At 46.0% G+C, this 15,884-nt stretch overlaps 1 protein-coding gene across 5 annotated transcripts in view; it reads right to left on the bottom strand.

The window, feature by feature from the left end:
* The window catches only part of GABRG1 (gamma-aminobutyric acid type A receptor subunit gamma1), a 65,166-nt gene that overhangs the window by 12,840 nt on the left and 36,442 nt on the right, over nucleotides 1-15,884 (bottom strand). For 4 of the 5 annotated variants that reach the window (XM_081875874.1, XM_081875875.1, XM_081875876.1 and 1 more), the window contains exons 4-7: nucleotides 8,382-8,602; nucleotides 4,193-4,275; nucleotides 2,798-2,935; nucleotides 917-1,069 (exon numbers count right to left, since the gene is read on the bottom strand). In XM_081875874.1, the coding sequence (XP_081732000.1) occupies nucleotides 917-1,069; nucleotides 2,798-2,935; nucleotides 4,193-4,275; nucleotides 8,382-8,602 (595 nt within the window). Of the gene's footprint in view, nucleotides 1-916; nucleotides 1,070-2,797; nucleotides 2,936-4,192; nucleotides 4,276-8,381; nucleotides 8,603-10,939; nucleotides 11,131-15,884 lie in introns of those variants that run through there. The other variant, XM_081875877.1, reaches the window with a different exon arrangement.

The raw sequence follows: 15,884 nt of genomic DNA, 5'->3' as shown, positions 1-15,884 counted from the left end.
TAGAAGGCTTTGTGGCTGAAAAACAAAATGCAGCTAAATATAGATTTCACCTTCATTGTGTGCCTATTCCTCCATTTACCATTTTCTCAAACATCACAAAGGACTGTTGACCCTGTTCACATGGTGTTTTCTCAACAAAGCAACCTATTTAACAATTAAAATCACTATTGCGTTCAGTTATTTAATTTGGAAGTCCAAAGCTCAAATGGGGTGAAAGCAGGGGACAGAATACAGAATTTGGTACCTAGAGGTATATAGTTGTCACCAAATGTTCCAAGATATGCCTTACTCATATGGCCAGCATGGTTCATGTTTTAAAATGAGACCAGATGGATGCCTTTGTGGGAAGTCTTTGTGTGTCTGTACTAGAGCTGAGAGGGATGCGGGTGGCACTGTAGTCTAAACCACAGAGCCTAGGGCTTGCCGATCAGAAGGTCGGCGCTTCGAATCCCCGCAACGGGGTGAGCTCCCGTTGCTCGGTCCCTGCTCCTGCCAACCTAGCAGTTCGAAAGCACATCAAAGTGCAAGTAGATAAATAGGTACCACTCCGACGGGAAGGTAAACGGCGTTTCTGTGCGCTGCTCTGGTTCGCCAGAAGGGGCTTAGTCATGCTGGCCACATGCAGGCTCCCTCAGCCTTTAAAGTGAGATGAGTGCCGCAACCCCAGAGTCGTCCATGACTGGACCTAACGGTCAGGGGTCCCTTTACCTTTACCTTTACTAGAGCTGAGCCAAGAGTTCAGGTTCTCTTAAAAGGCAAGCAAAGGGGTGGGGGTTGGAGGGGCAGACTGGAAAAGTTTTCTTGTTCCTGAAATTTTCTATGCCACAGAGGGTATAATTTTTTTAAAACTTTTTTTTATGCATGCCACCACATACAGGAGCGTACATGAAGATGGGTTTGCAAAGAGAGTAGCTACCTAATGATGTCCTTGCGGGCACTGCATCTTTATTAATCCAGAATGAGACCCAGGAAAGGACGACTGTCAATATGCAAGGAATGTACGTCTGAATGGTAAAATACCCCATACGCCTACTCAGAACAAAGAAAATCGTCATGACAACGTAATCCCCTGCAAGGAAAAGAAAAGAAATTCGGTCAATTATATCCTGCAAGTGATCTCCTGTTTTCTCCTCACCTCTCCCACAAAAAGAACACCTTATAATGTGGATGGGAATTTGCTGCTGGTGAAGTGCTCCCTGATCAAATATCCTCAATGTTTTATGGAAGACCAGTGGACACAGATCCTGTGGACCAGGAGAAGCCAAAGAAGTTGAGAACTGTATGTTTGCTCTAATTGCCACAGCAGGTCAAAGTGAGCAGCTGGGAGGTGAAGGGAAACTGTAATTATTTTCTTGTTGTTCTTAGGAATGAAGGGGGTTCTGTTCATTGTTTTCTGTATCATGGAAACTCAATAAAACCATAGGTTATTAAAAATAAATTACTAAATCTTTGCCTATTTGGCTTCTAACAAAGAAGGTGACAGTAATTGTATTTCTCTAGTTAGTATAATAGAGAAATACAGTTTCTCTAGTTAGTATAGTACAAGGGACGCGGGTGGCGCTGTGGTCTAAACCACTGAGCCTAGGGCATGCCGATCAGAAGGTCAGCGGTTCGAATCCCCGTGATGGGGTGAGCTCCCATTGCTCGGTCCCTGTTCCTGCCAACCTAGCAGTTCAAAAGCACATCAAAGTGCAAGTAGATAAATAGGTACCACTTTGGCAGGAAGGTAAACAGTGTTTCCGTGCGCTGTTCTGGTTCGCCAGAAGCGGCTTAGTCATGCTGGCCACATGACCTGGAAGCTGTATGCTGGCTCCCTCGACCAAAAAAGCGAGATGAGCACCGCAACCCCAGAGTCGGTCACGACTGGACCTAATGGTCAGGGGTCCCTTTACCTTTACCTAGTTAGTATAATATCAAACCCACTGTGAAAGGGTGTGTACTTGGTGTGCCATGTGGTGGGATCCTTCCTCCCTGTTGACCCAATAAGACACAGATGCACCCAAACTGCACGGAGGTGCCTGCAGTGGGTGAGTGGGGTGTGGCGCATGGCACACTGCTCCCAGGTTCTTGCTACTTTCTCAAACACAGCAGAGAGCACCATGGAGGAAGGCTGGAGGCACACAATGGGAAGACTCTGGAGGGACTGCTTAGGGGAAAACACTATGCAGTGTGGGAACTAGACACAGGTATGAGGGAAGTGCACTCCCTATGATGACCGGAGCTGCTTTGGTCTGAGGTGGGGGGGGAGACACTGAGTAAGGTTCATTTTCATTCAACTATATGAGTGAGAATAGCAGAGTCTGAAACATTACTCTGAGGTTGTTACAGGTAGGAAACACACACACACACACAAATCTTCCACCAAAAAATGAGTCTAGAATAGGAATGTCAGAGAATTCTGACAAATAAGGACACAGGAGGAGAAACTGCCCAAGTCAGCTTATTCATTCCACATCCAGAATGGAAATCAATCCCGTGAATACAATTGGTATTAGTTGTTGTTTTCAGTCTGCAAACAATACTTCCTCCTTCGCCCTTAGCATTTTTGTTTCCTTTACACTGAAGTGGAATAACATCACAACTCAATTTATATAATCAGTTACATCAATTGTGTAAGTTATGTGATTTCGTTGCAGCAGACATCGAGATAAATAGTACTGTTTTTAACAGAAGATGAGCTGTAGTGGAACAGAAACAGTGTTGCATGTGATGAAAACAGGGGCAAACAGAAAACAATGCCTACTTGCATCCATAGTCCAGAAATATCTAGTTTAAATAAATGTGGTTGTTTCCTTACCGGACTGTGTATGGGAGATATCTGTTGTATTACGTAAGCCTACAAATGCAAATTGATACAATCTCCAGTATTTGGGATCTGCCACTTCCACAGAGGACTTTTTCCATTTGTATATAATTTCATTCCTCGGATATCCATCTAGAAGATAGTAGCACAACATTTGTACAAAAAATCAAGCACCCTGTAGCAGTGAGGGGTGGTGGAATGCTGATACAGAATGTTTTAGCATGTTGTATATAACTACAGAACAACTTTCAGAGAATAGTCCAGTTCCACTAATGGGTAAACAGCTTGTGGAGGTAAATACGGAGGCTTTTCCAAGTTATTGCTAAGAGTGATGGCAACAGGAAGACAGCTTTCAATTAAGAAGTTAACCACCCTTTGCAGTAGATTTGAGTAGATTTCAGGGCCGTGTGTGTACCTTGATTCCATTATTAGAGCTGTAAATATATTCTTGGAAGTGTTACAGGCAATGCCTGCTGAAATCCCGGGAGCTGAAAGGGGCTGTTGAATATGATTTACCGAAGTTAGTAAAACCAGCATAAAGAATGCAAGCGATAAAAAAAGAAAATCAGAATTATGCATACTACAAGGAAGTATTGATTTACACCGGGGGGTGGGGGGCGGTGCTTGAACATGGAGTGGAGGACAGTAAGTGTGAATAAGCCCTGCGTCTTTGAAGGGAACGAATTCTGAAAGCAGTTCCCATCTGGAGGACTAAAATAAAGGACAGCAATAAATCACAGTTTAAAGACATACGTAGTAGTTACATTTTATCCCCAATTAAGTTTAAGAACTGGCAAGAAACTGTTTAGATGTACTTTGGGTTGTTGTTTTTTTCATTCTGCCCATGACAGTGTTATGTCCTTGTGAGCAGATTAGTTTTATAAACTTGTTGCCTTTTATAACACTGGGTATAATTCTGAAAACCGCTGAAGCTAGAAATTCTTAGATAAATTTAGGATCAGCGGGAACAGCTATGACTGCAAAAGGGCAGAAACTCAGTGCTGGAACAGCTGCTTCGCATGCAGAAGGTTTCAATCCTTAGCATCTCCTGGAGACCCTGGAGCCAGGTATAATAATCTTTATTTCTTCTACATTAGAACCTGAACCTGACAAACTTCCTTAGCAGGGATTATGGCTCATGTGTATCAAAGCTCTGGATGTGTATAATAGGTTTCCATCCTTGTTGGTGGCCTTGAGGTGCAATGCCATTTCCCCATAGGCGAGTCGCTTCACCTAAACTGGAAAGAAGTGATAAGCAATACCAAAACTGCTCGTGACACTTCAAACCTAAGTTGGTGCAAAGTGCAACAAAGCCCTCTGAACAGCCTGTTAATCAACGGGGCCTCTATTTAAAATGAGAAGAATTGTATGAAATGCTTTACCACCTACAGCTTGAAAACTCCAGGGGGCAGGAATGCTCATCCATGGGAAAGTTATGAAGCTGGAGATAACATTCGGCATTAATCGTCAACCTGGTTAGAAAGGGGAGAAAAGCATGAGAGAACGAACTGGAAACAATTGGGCACTTTAACTAAGATGTCAAAGTCATTTCTCTTCAGTGGCAAAACCTTCCCACCCTAAAGAGGCACTATTTTCATGTTATGAGCAGTCCCAGAAGTCGTTTCCCAGGCTGCAACACTTTACTGCATTGGGAATGGACACAGCACACATAATTAATTGAGTGTTTCACAGGTTTTAAATGGACTTACACCAGTAAACATTAGCTGTGATAGATAATAGCCTTGCTGGGTGGCTCTCTTTGCCGAAGAGCAGACAGCAGTGTTTCTGTGCTGCGTGATGAGAAAGGAAGCCACCACAAAGCAGAGAAGGTACAAGGTGTCTCCTCCCATTGGTAAGTGAGTGTCTGGGATCAGGAGCAGCAGCCAGCTATGGGATTGTCACCTATGTCCCAGGTCTACTGCCACCACTGCACATCCTTTACCTGGAAGATGTGTTGCCCTGACTGCAAGGTGCAATGGGGGGCCTTCTCCAAAAGAATGCAGAGTTTGCAAGCCCAGCAACTGAAGGCTGTCTACACAGTAGACCTTTATGTAAAGGTAAAGGTAAAGGACCCCTGACCATTAGGTCCAATCGTGGCCAACTCTGGGGTTGTGGTGCTCATCCCACTTTATTAGCTGAGGGAGCCGGCGTACAGCTTCCGGGTCATGTGGCCAGCATGACTAAGCTGCTTCTGGAGAACCAGAGCAGCACACGGAAACGCTGTTTACCTTCCCGCCGGAGTGGTACCTATTTATCTACTTGCACTTTGACGTGCTTTTGAACTGCTAGGTTGGCAGGAGAAGGGACCGGGCAACGGGAGCTCACCCCATCACGGAGATTCAAACCGCCTACCTTCTGATAGACAAGTCCTAGACTCTGTGGTTTAACCCACAGCGCCACCCACATCCCCAGTATACCTTTGTAGCACATTTGAAACACATCTCTCCCTGCTCCCCCGAGAATACAGGATAGGGTTACCAGACGTCCCCGATTCCTGGGGACAGTCCCTGGATTTGCAAATCTGTCCCCGAACAAATGCTGTCCCCGGAATGTACCCAGATTCGCAAATCTGTCCCTGGGAAACATGGCAGTGGCAGCCTCAGCAGCCTGGAGCCAGCCTGGTAGGGCAGTTGGCTCTGGCTGGCTTCAGGAGCTGCTCACTGCCGTGGTGCCCGCCATTTTTCCTGTGCCACAGTCACCCGCCTGTGACTCCTGAGTCTCCCCTGATCTGTCAAAACAAAGGGGGAAGGAGATTGGGGAAGGCTCGGGAGTCATGGTCGCACGGCGCGCCGTTGCCCAGTTTTTTAAAAAAGCTCTTTATGTTTCACAGGGTGCGAAAGAAGGGCTTTGCACCTTTATACAATATGCGTGTGTGCTTGGGCCCAGGGTCTTTTGCCTCACTATCCCCACTACTGACTCCCTGTCGCTATTAAGCTTCAAAAAAAAGAGGGGGGAGTGTCCCCGGATTCATTGCAAAAATTCTGGTAACCATAATATAGGGTACTGTAGGCACTGTCACAGAGTTACAATTCCTAGCAACCCTTAACAAACTGCAGTGCCCAGAATTCTTTGAGGAGAAGAATGTGCCTTGAAGGTGCTTTAAAGGCCTAGTGTGTACGCAGCACAAGTCCAAGCAGTGAATGGAGAAGGGGTTTCTTCCCCTTTCAGCAGGCGGCTCAGTGTGACCCCATTTAGCTACTGGGGGTGGGGGACACTTTGAAGGCACGCCACACGCACCCTGGCATGCATGCCCCCGCCCTGGGCGCCAGCAGTGAACCCTCTGCCACTGCCTTTGAGGGATCTCGCAATGGCTCCCTAGAGCCTGTTGTCTCTGCACAGAAATGCGCCACAGACCTGCACGAAAGTGAGTCCCGCAAGTCGGTCAAACCATGCAGGTGTGCAACAGGCCCATGGCCAGAGAATTTAAAATGTCACTGAATGCGGATTGGTTGAGGGTGCCAGTCATGACACTCCATGGGCATGTAAACAACTGGGCTCTGAGGTGCCTAGTTGGTCTTACCAATCGCAAGGTGTGATGGCCTGGGATTCGGACTCGGAGGCTGAACCTGAGGGTTCCCAGCCTGCACAGGATTCCCCGCCTCCAGAACCAGCTGAGCCAGGGCTGGGGCATGAGCCTGAAGGGTCCTCACCTGTGCTGGATCCTCAGGTGCAGGCATAAGCTGAGTCTGCTCTGGCTCCTGAGATGATGGAGGACCCATTGCCTGCAGGTGCTCCACTCTCAGCCCCGTCAGAAGAAGCTGAGGTTGCCTCTGGGTCCGGTAACCCTCCAGCCTCTCCTGGGCTGCAGAGGCTCAGGGCAGAGAGGCAGAGGGAACTAAGTTCCCGCAGGAGGAGTGCTCGCCTCCAGGCCAGGAGAGGCGAGTCACCTGTGGATTTGGGCCGCCCTATGCCTCGGGGCAGATAAAAGCCAGCCAGCCCCAGTCCCAAGTTGCGGGAGCAACGTTGTTGGTAGCCAGTTCCTGCCTGAACCCTGTCCTGCCGGATCTCCTGACCTCGCCCACTCCCTGCCTTGGACTCCCTGCCTAGCTTCAGCTTTGACGGACGGCCTCAATACTGCACCCTCGACCTCGGACTGGACTCGGACCTCACCTCACAGAAACCCACGGAAACCCACACAAGGAAAGAATGGTGAGGACAAACCACAGGGAATGCACATGCAACAGATCAGTTTTTTTCTGGCCAGAAGGGACACGGGGTAAATGAGCGGTGACAGACAGAGGCACTGTTATTTATATTTTTTGTGGGGGAAATGGGTTACATTACTCTCAGATGGAGAGAGAATGGCTATGGCTGTGGTGAGTGCAACCCACTCTTCTCATAGCAACTAGCTGCTAATGCATTACCATCTAAAAAACCCATTCCAACCCCTCAGGGAAGGCCTTTAAATTCGGAGTTTAAAATTGTCTGTGTGTGTTTGTTTTTTGTAGCGGCCCAGTCAGCAACTCTCCTTATTTCTCCCTTAACTCCCAGTCTGTGTTTTGCAAAGTACACTCTTTTATACCAATGAAACATTAGAACAGGAATGTCTCTCAGTTTGGCAGCACAAGATACAGCAACTGGCTGGCCTTAGGGGAGCAAAATAAGCAAATTATCAGCCTGACAACAAAAGAAGCAGGTTTGAGAATTGCCATCTCTCCCCTCCAGCCTTCCATGGACAGAATGCCATAGAGAAAGGGAGGGTGCCAGAGATTCTTGGGGAGCCAAACAGCCCAAAGGGTTGTCAGATCCTTTTACTGCTACTACACTCGCTCACATCTGAACTTTGCTTTGTTTTCCAGAATGCTCTCACCTTGGGCAAGTCCCCTGTGCACAAAAAGGCAGTTGGAAACCATGGGGCTACGTGCTCAATTTAAGAACTCAATTTACCAGCTTGTCTGCTGAGTTAATGAAAGCTGCATGTTAGGTGCAGTTTTGTCGATCAGGACTGAAAACCCTAAAACCCAGGGGAGGGGAGCCTCTGTCCCACTGCTGGACTACAAATCCCATCATCTGTGGCTATCAGCCATATTGGCCTGGGCTGAAGTCTGGTGGGAGAGCTATGGGTTCTTGTCCCTCAGGGCTCCTTTTCTGTATTTGCAGCTACAGAAGCTTGCTCTGTAGACATGATTTGGGAATTCAAAAGATATTTTGGTTAAATTAATATAATTAAGTTTTGTTTGATAAGTAAGATGTGTGTAAAATTGCATGGAAATAATTAAAAATAATTGCCAAATACTTGCAGTTTTTTAATTTATTATTATTATTATTATTATTATTATTATTATTATTATTATTATTAGCGGCAGCTAATTTTCAGAAGGCAAAATTAAAATTCTTCGGTTTTCCAAAAGCAGTTTATGTGCTTCTTCATGAAAGATAGACTTTCCAAGCTGAATGTTGTGCATTAACAAAAATAATAGCAGATTTGAATTCCTCACCCCACACCCAAAAAAATTATTTTCAATATTTGCAAATCCTGTAACTTTAAATTTTCCAGAGCGATATGCAAAATTAGCAATTAACAGGAAACAACAGTGGAGAGAACCGAAAATTCTCAGTGGGTGGTTAACAACTCTACCTTAGGGTATATAAAACACGTCCATCACTCCAAATGCGAAGCAGGCGATTTGGAGTTGTGATCCAATGGGCATCTGATTTTCTTGAGTTCCGGAAGAAAGTGTCTGGAATCCAAATTTTTCCAACCATATTGCTATTTAGCATAAGTACTTTCATGGTGCTGTTAAATTTCAAGCGACTGTCATACCAAGTCTGGGCAAAAATGATATCAATGGTGTACTCCTGGAAAAGGAGAGAGAGAATAATTTCAGCATAAGGTATCAAATTGGGTAGTAAAAACACTGGAATCAGTCTAGGACAGGGGTCAGCAAACTTTTTCAGCAGGGGGCTGGTCGACTGTCCCGCAGACCTTGTGGGGGGCCAGACTATATTTTGAAAAAGAAATATGAAAGAATTCCTATGCCCCACAAATAACCCAAAGATGCATTTTAAGTAAAAGGACACATACTACTCATGTAAAAACACGCTGATTCCCGGACTGTCCGTGGGCAGGATTTAGAAGGCGATTGGGCTGGATCCGGCCCCCGGGCCTTAGTTTGCCTACCCATGGTTTAGGTTCAGATCCTATGGGTAGTATCCAACTAAAGTGTCCTACATACAAGCAGGGCTTTTTTCAGCCGGAACTCACTGGAACTCAATTCTTGCACCTCTCAAGTAGGCACCATTGTGCATTTTAGGATAAATTCACACTAAACTGCTGATAAATATCAATGAGGTCTTTTAAAAAAAACAACAACATGAATTGCTGTGGAAATGTGGAAAAAATATTTTCAGATGGGGAAAATGAGAAACTGAAATTGGTAAGATTTGTCTATCCCTACTTCTGAGCAAAGACACATAGGGTTTGGGTTTTCTGGTTTTCGCCCCTCTATGCCATTTGAAGCACAGGAGGGAGATAGCAGGCTAAGGACCGCAATACCTCAAGGACTGCCTCTTTCTGTACGAACCTACCCGGACCCTGAGATCATCTTCTGAGGCCCTTCTTCATGTGCCTCCTCCTTGAGAGGTCCAGAGGGTGGCAACACGAGAATGGGCTTTCTCTGCAGTGGCTCCTCGCCTGTGGAATGCTCTCCCCAGGGAAGTTTGCCTGACGCCTTCATTACACACCTTTAGGTGCCAGGCAAAAATGTTCCTTTTTCACCAGGCCTTTGGTTGACCTGATCAACATCCCACACCTTTTAAAAATGTGGTTCTTTTGGGGGGCATGTATTGCTGGGTTTTTGTTTTGTTTTTCTTTTATATACTGGGATCTTTTTATGTGAACTGCCCTGAGACCTCTGGGTATAGGTAAAGATAAAGGGACCCCTGACCATTAGGTCCAGTCGCGGATGACTCTGGGGTTGCGGCGCTCATCGCACTTTACTGGCCAAGGGAGCCAGCATACAGCGTCCCGGTCATGTGGCCAGCATGACTAAGCCGCTTCTGGCAAACGACAGCAGCGCACGGAAACGCCGTTTACCTTCCCGCCGGAGCGGTACCTATTTATCTACTTGCACTTTGACGTGCTTTTGAACTGCTAGGTTGGCAGGAGCAGGGACTGAGCAACGGGAGCTCACCCCGTCGTGGGGATTCGAACTGCCAACCTTCTGAGCAGCAAGCCCTAGGCTCTGTGGTTTAACCCACAGCGCCACCCGCGTCATAATAATAATAATAATAATAGCAGGAGAAAGCTCACTGCCACTTTCCATCACATTCCCATTGCTTGGATCCATCACCCTTCTCACACATCTGAGGGGTTATGTCTGCAGAAGGGAGCCTGTGTGTGATTTAGAACCTCGGATGATCAGCTTCCATGAACAGAGAAGCCCGTGGAGTTATTTACATGCAATTCCATGTCTGGCTCCTTCATCCCAGGCCAACGCGTGAACTTCTAGCGGTGAGGCTTCGCTACCACACATGCAGTACAATATGAGATAAACAGGAAATAAAATGTAAGGCCCAATGACCTCCTATAAGCATCTGCAACAAACTCTTAAGAAGGAGCTGCAGTCAATCAGAGCTCCCTGGTTTGCAAAGCACGTTTGCAAATATAGGTATATTTCATTTACACTTTGCAGATTCAGGGGTACACCTTAAAGATTCTTGGTGTACACCTCAAACCTGTAAGGTGTGAAGAGGCCCTGAGATGGCTGGCGTCAACAGCAAACATTGAGCTGTCTGTATGCCACAAACGTAGGAGTTCACCCTCTGAATTTAGTTCTAATTAGGTAATCTGGTTTCTACATGAGGAAACTGAGCTAAGTAGCACACACTGTGGAGCCTCTCTAATCACAGTTGCCAACATTTTTTATTTTTTTTAGTGAAAGCGGCTGGGTGCCAAACTCTTGAAAATCAGCTTCATTCAATTACAGATCTCGCTTCTAACTTTAGGCATCTAATTCCAGTAACCCTGCCTGCATTCTATGTCTGTAAACTGATGAATTCCTGTGGTGTGACATGGTCACATTGTTCCTCTTTCAAGAAGTTGGATTAATATTTTTAATACAGTAGGAGCAGATCAAAGGAGGAACATCAGTCATTTAGATTTCACTGAGAAGTCTGCTTTGACTGCCAAATCACCTTTATTTCTGCGTTCCAATTCCTGAGACTTTCACGCGACTTTTTCCATTGTTCTGCAGCCTTTTTCAATGTAATTATTACTTCCATGGCCCGTATCTTAGCCCAGTTCCTGAGCTTTGATTCAAATAAGTTTTCTATGTGCCTGACAATGGATAGAACTGCTTTTGCTGAAGTTCCTCCTATGAGCAAGGAGATGTCAGCAGGGCAGTGGCGTAGCGTGGGTTGTCAGCACCCGGGCAAGGCAAGTAATTTGCGCCCCCTAACCCGTGGATTTGCGCCCCCTAACCCGTGGATTTGCCCTAACCCCAGATGTTGAGCCCGGTGCGGCCGGCCCCCCCTGCACCCCCCACGCTACGCCACTGCAGCAGGGAAGCCCCAAAGTATTCAGAAGCACAAAACCAGTTAGCAAAAAACTGAGAGGGGGAACCCCGAAAACAGCCCAGCAATGGCTGTGCACACTCAGTGGCCACAGAATGCCAACCAATGGTTGTGTATGCTACAAAGCCAGTGATGAGGGGAAAAGGAATGAAGTATCACATGTACCACTTGGGTTTTTGGCTTAGCTTCATGACAATAGTTGAAATGAAAGGCAAGACACTTGAATAATAAGAAATAGCAAAATGCCACACTGGCAGGAAAGGTGGTATATTTCAATGGCTCCTTGGGTTGCAGTGTGCTTTTCTGTGGGTCTAAAGACACACAGTAAACACAACATCTCTGAGTCTACACTACTCCCCATGACTGACTGACCGTCAATTGTATAAAATAATTTAATAACTGGCTTTTACATGTTCGTCAGGGCAATTCACAAATATGTGTTGTTAAGGGTACGTTTCCTAATACAGTGGTACCTCAGGTTACATACGCTTCAGGTTACATACGCTTCAAGTTACATACTCCGCTAACCCAGAAATAGTGCTTCAGGTTAAGAACTTTGCTTCAGGTTGAGAACAGAAATTGTGCTACGGCAGTGCGGCCGCAGCAGGAGGCCCCATTAGCTAAAGTGGTGCTTCAGGTTAAGAACAGTTTCAGGTTAAGTCCGGACCTCCGGAACGAATTAAGTACTTAACCCGAGGTACCACTGTAGTATAATAATAATAATAATAATTTATTTATACCCCGCCCTCCCCAGCCAAGGCTTACAAGCAATAATAAAAACAAGATGAATGATTACAAACTTAAAAACAAAAATAAAATACAACATTAAAATAATGGAACATTAAAATATTAAAATGTAGCCTCATCGCAGGAGGAGAAGGAAAAGAAAAAAGAAAGAAAGAAAGAAAGAAAGAAAGAAAGGGGGGAGGGAGGGAGGGAGGGAGGGAGGGAGGGAATCAAATTGGCTCCAAAGGCCAGGTGCAACAACTCTGTCTTACAGGCCCTGCGGAAAGAAATCAGATCCTGCAGGGCCCTGGTCTCATGAGGCAGAGCGTTCCACCAGGCCGGAGCCAGTGTTGAAAAGGCCCTGGCTCTGGTCGAAGCCAATCTAACTTCCTTAGGGCCCGGGACCACTAGGGTGTTGTTATTTATGGACCTTGAGGCTCTCCGTGGGGCATACCAGGAGAGGCGGTCCCGTAGGTACGAGGGTCCTAGGCCGTGAAGGGCTTTAAAGGTCAAAGGCAGCACCTTAAATCTGACCCTGTACTCCACCGGGAGCCAGTGCAGATGTGAGCGAATGACATATGAAAGTGACGCAGATGAGAAATCAGTCCATCAAATGAAATGGGTTGGAACATTCTATGTGCATCTGCAAGAGCCATCATTCCATACAGTAGAGGTTTACAAAGCTGTTAGCACATAAATGGGCAGAGAGTGTTCACTTTTTCTAGTTTGCCTCTCTTTCCCTGCGGTTTGGCAGCAACCATCTGCACCAGTGCTCTGTGTGCCATACCATAATTGCAGGTGTGGGTACTGATTCATCAGACTCTGGGCAGAAATTCTTACTCGTATAACATTCTCTTTTGATTTCATATCCAGACATTGTTTTTCATCTCCCACATAAACTGTAATAAGACATCCAGACAACCTCATTCTATTTATTCTTCTCCCAACAGCATTCAGATCCATCACATTAAAAAGACTGCCATGCTTATCAGTAGGAGGGAAATTACTCCTCCTGACCAAGGCATGCATTTCCTCCCAATATCTTTCTCTATTTCTTAATGGAGCATTAGACTTTACAAATTGGCCACTTCATCTTGCAGAGCCTCTACTGGTCAGTAATTGAGTTTCTATTAATTTTAATCTCACAACAAAGGTAACGTATTCATCTGAATAAATTGCTCTGCTGCCCAGAATAAGCAAACATTGTATCATCTTATGATGTTTACTCTGATAAATGCCACCATGCCCTTTATACAATACAAATAAAAAGCATTTTGAGTTCCCAGGGAAGTGATACCAAATGCACTATGGCAGCCATGCAGTATGTGAGTGGGTGGGTTCATCTTCCCTGGACAGATTCCCATGGGTCTGAACTGATCCTTGTTTTCCCCATTCTTCTTCACGTCACCTACGCATGCACACATGGCCACACCAAGAATGAAACAGCTGTGAGCATCTCCCACAGTCTTCTGTGCGTCTGCATCATGCAAGTTACTCATCAACATCTGGAAGATTGCTAGAAGGGAATATGAGAGGTACACATGAAATATGAGAGGAATATGAGAGGTACCTCATGGGAATATGAGAGGTACCTGCCATGGTCCTTCAGTGCTTGGGCATTAATATAGCCCTAGGCAGGTGGGCCTGTTGTCTTTGTGGAAGTGAGAACTGGACCATAAAGAAGGCTGATTGTTGAAGAATTGATGCTTTTGAATTATGGTGCTGGAGGAGACTCTTGAGAGTCCCATGGACTGCAAGAAGATCAAACCTCTCCATTCTGAAGGAAATCAGCCCTGAGTGCTCCCTGGAAGGACAGATCCTGAAGCTGAGGCTCCAATACTTTGGCCACCTCATGAGAAGAGAAGACTCCCTGGAAAATACCCTGATGTTGGGAAAGATGGAGGGCACAAGGAGAAGGGGACGACAGAGGACGAAATGGTTGGACAGTGTTCTCGAAGCTACCAGCATGAGTTTGACCAAATTGTGGGAGGCAGTGGGAGACAGGAGTGCCTGGTGTGCTCTGGTCCATGGGGTCACGAAGAGTCGGACACGACTAAACGACTAAACAACAACAGGCAGGTGGGCAGGTGTGAGACAGGACTTTATTTTGTTTTCTATCCTCCACATACAGCTAATGCACCTACTTTCTGGTTCAGCTGAACCTGGAATATGTCCTGAAGTTGCCAGGTAGAAAATACAAGCTGTATCGCTTCAATGCTTTATTATTATGAGTCGTGTCAAATGTGTTGAACAGGCAGTTATGAACATTTATATAACAAATGCTGTTGTGTTTATTTTTATATTACTCTGGAAAAGTGGTTTGCTTCTGCGAGAAGGCGGCTGCAGCAACAGCCACACAGAAACAAAATATGTTATTTTTTAATATTTTGGGGCACGAGCTACACTGTAGGTCTGCAGGTTGAGGGGTGCGATATGTCGCCATGATGGATACAATGGTAGGGAACCTCAGATATGATGCTGGAACACATTGCGGAGCAGTTCTGCTGGCACAGACAGGCAAGCAGGAATGCTAAATTGGGACCAAGCTGAGGAGGATAGAATTTGGAGCAGCACAGTGGAGAATCATACACAAACTATGCCACTTCTGTCCATGACAAGGGAGCCAGCATGGAGTGGTGGTTAAGAGCGGTGGACTCGTAATCTGGGGAACCGGGTTCGCTTCCCTGCTCCTCCACATGCATCTGCTGGGTTACCTTGGGCTAGTCACACTTCTCTGAAGTCTCTCAGCCTCACTCACCTCACAGAGTGTTTGTTGTGGGGGAGGAAGGGAAAGGAGACTGTTAGCCGCTTTGAGACTCCTCAGGGTAGTGATAAAGCGGGATATCAAATCCAAACAACACATTGGTCAGTGACAAAACTGTAGAACAGATGCAGACTTAGTGCAAGAAATTTCATACTTTCTGACTTCAAGGGGAACTTTTCAAATAAATAACCCACAATGCACCAATGTTTTCCCTACCCATTTCACTATGGCAGAACATAGGTTACGGGAGCAGATTTCCATCCCCTCTCACAAACCCAAGTTTAGCAGAGCCATCACTGACTGCCTCACCTGACTCTTTGTTGTCACCTTTGAACTTGCCTGATGCACAGCATCAGGGTGGAAGGGGAGCTGGTCAGCACCACCACCAGAGGTTGGGGGTAGGTCCTGTAGGTATGTGCCTAAGCCCTTTCTATTGCCACATGCATACAGCTCCTTGCCTGCTGAGCCACTTCATCAGACAGATGGAGCAAGCCTACATTCAGGGTGAGTGACTATGGTAACAGGTGGATGTTGAAGCTGCCAGGGTAATGTGCCTGCAGGGGGGAGCAGAAGGAGGTGGCAGGTTTTGCTGTTGCCCTGGAGGGCTTACAAAGTCTCTGTGGTGGGAGGCCAGATGCAGCCCTTATCTGTAATGACCAGCTGTCCAGTCAGTTTTCCAGGGTCCTAAAACAGGAAGTCTCCATGAGCACAGAAAAGCCTTCACCTTCCACAAGTTGAAAGGAGATGGGGACAGAGAAGAAAGAGATGGAGCTAGCAAACTCTTCCTCACTGCCTCAAGTGTTTGCATGGCCTTCGCTGGAATGCCTGAAGAGGGCTAAGATGTGACAGGTTTTTCAATGGCCTTAGAAGTGGATTGGACAAACTTGTTGTAGGTGTATCTATGTACAATACACAGGCACACATTGCAACTCTTGAAATCTTCACACAAACAAACATTTCTCTCCCACTACCTCGCAGCATAATGAAGGACATTATGTAAAGTAAACAAGCCACACATGCTGGAATGGACTGATTGTTTTCTTCATTGTTTTTCCATTCTTGCATTTCCAACCTTGA

This window comes from Podarcis erhardii (genome assembly GCF_964252035.2).
Source record: "Podarcis erhardii genome assembly, chromosome: 9".
Lineage (NCBI taxonomy): Eukaryota > Metazoa > Chordata > Lepidosauria > Squamata > Lacertidae > Podarcis > Podarcis erhardii.
The sequence above is the reverse complement of the archived record's forward strand: the minus strand, read 5'-3'. Positions and strand labels throughout refer to the sequence as shown.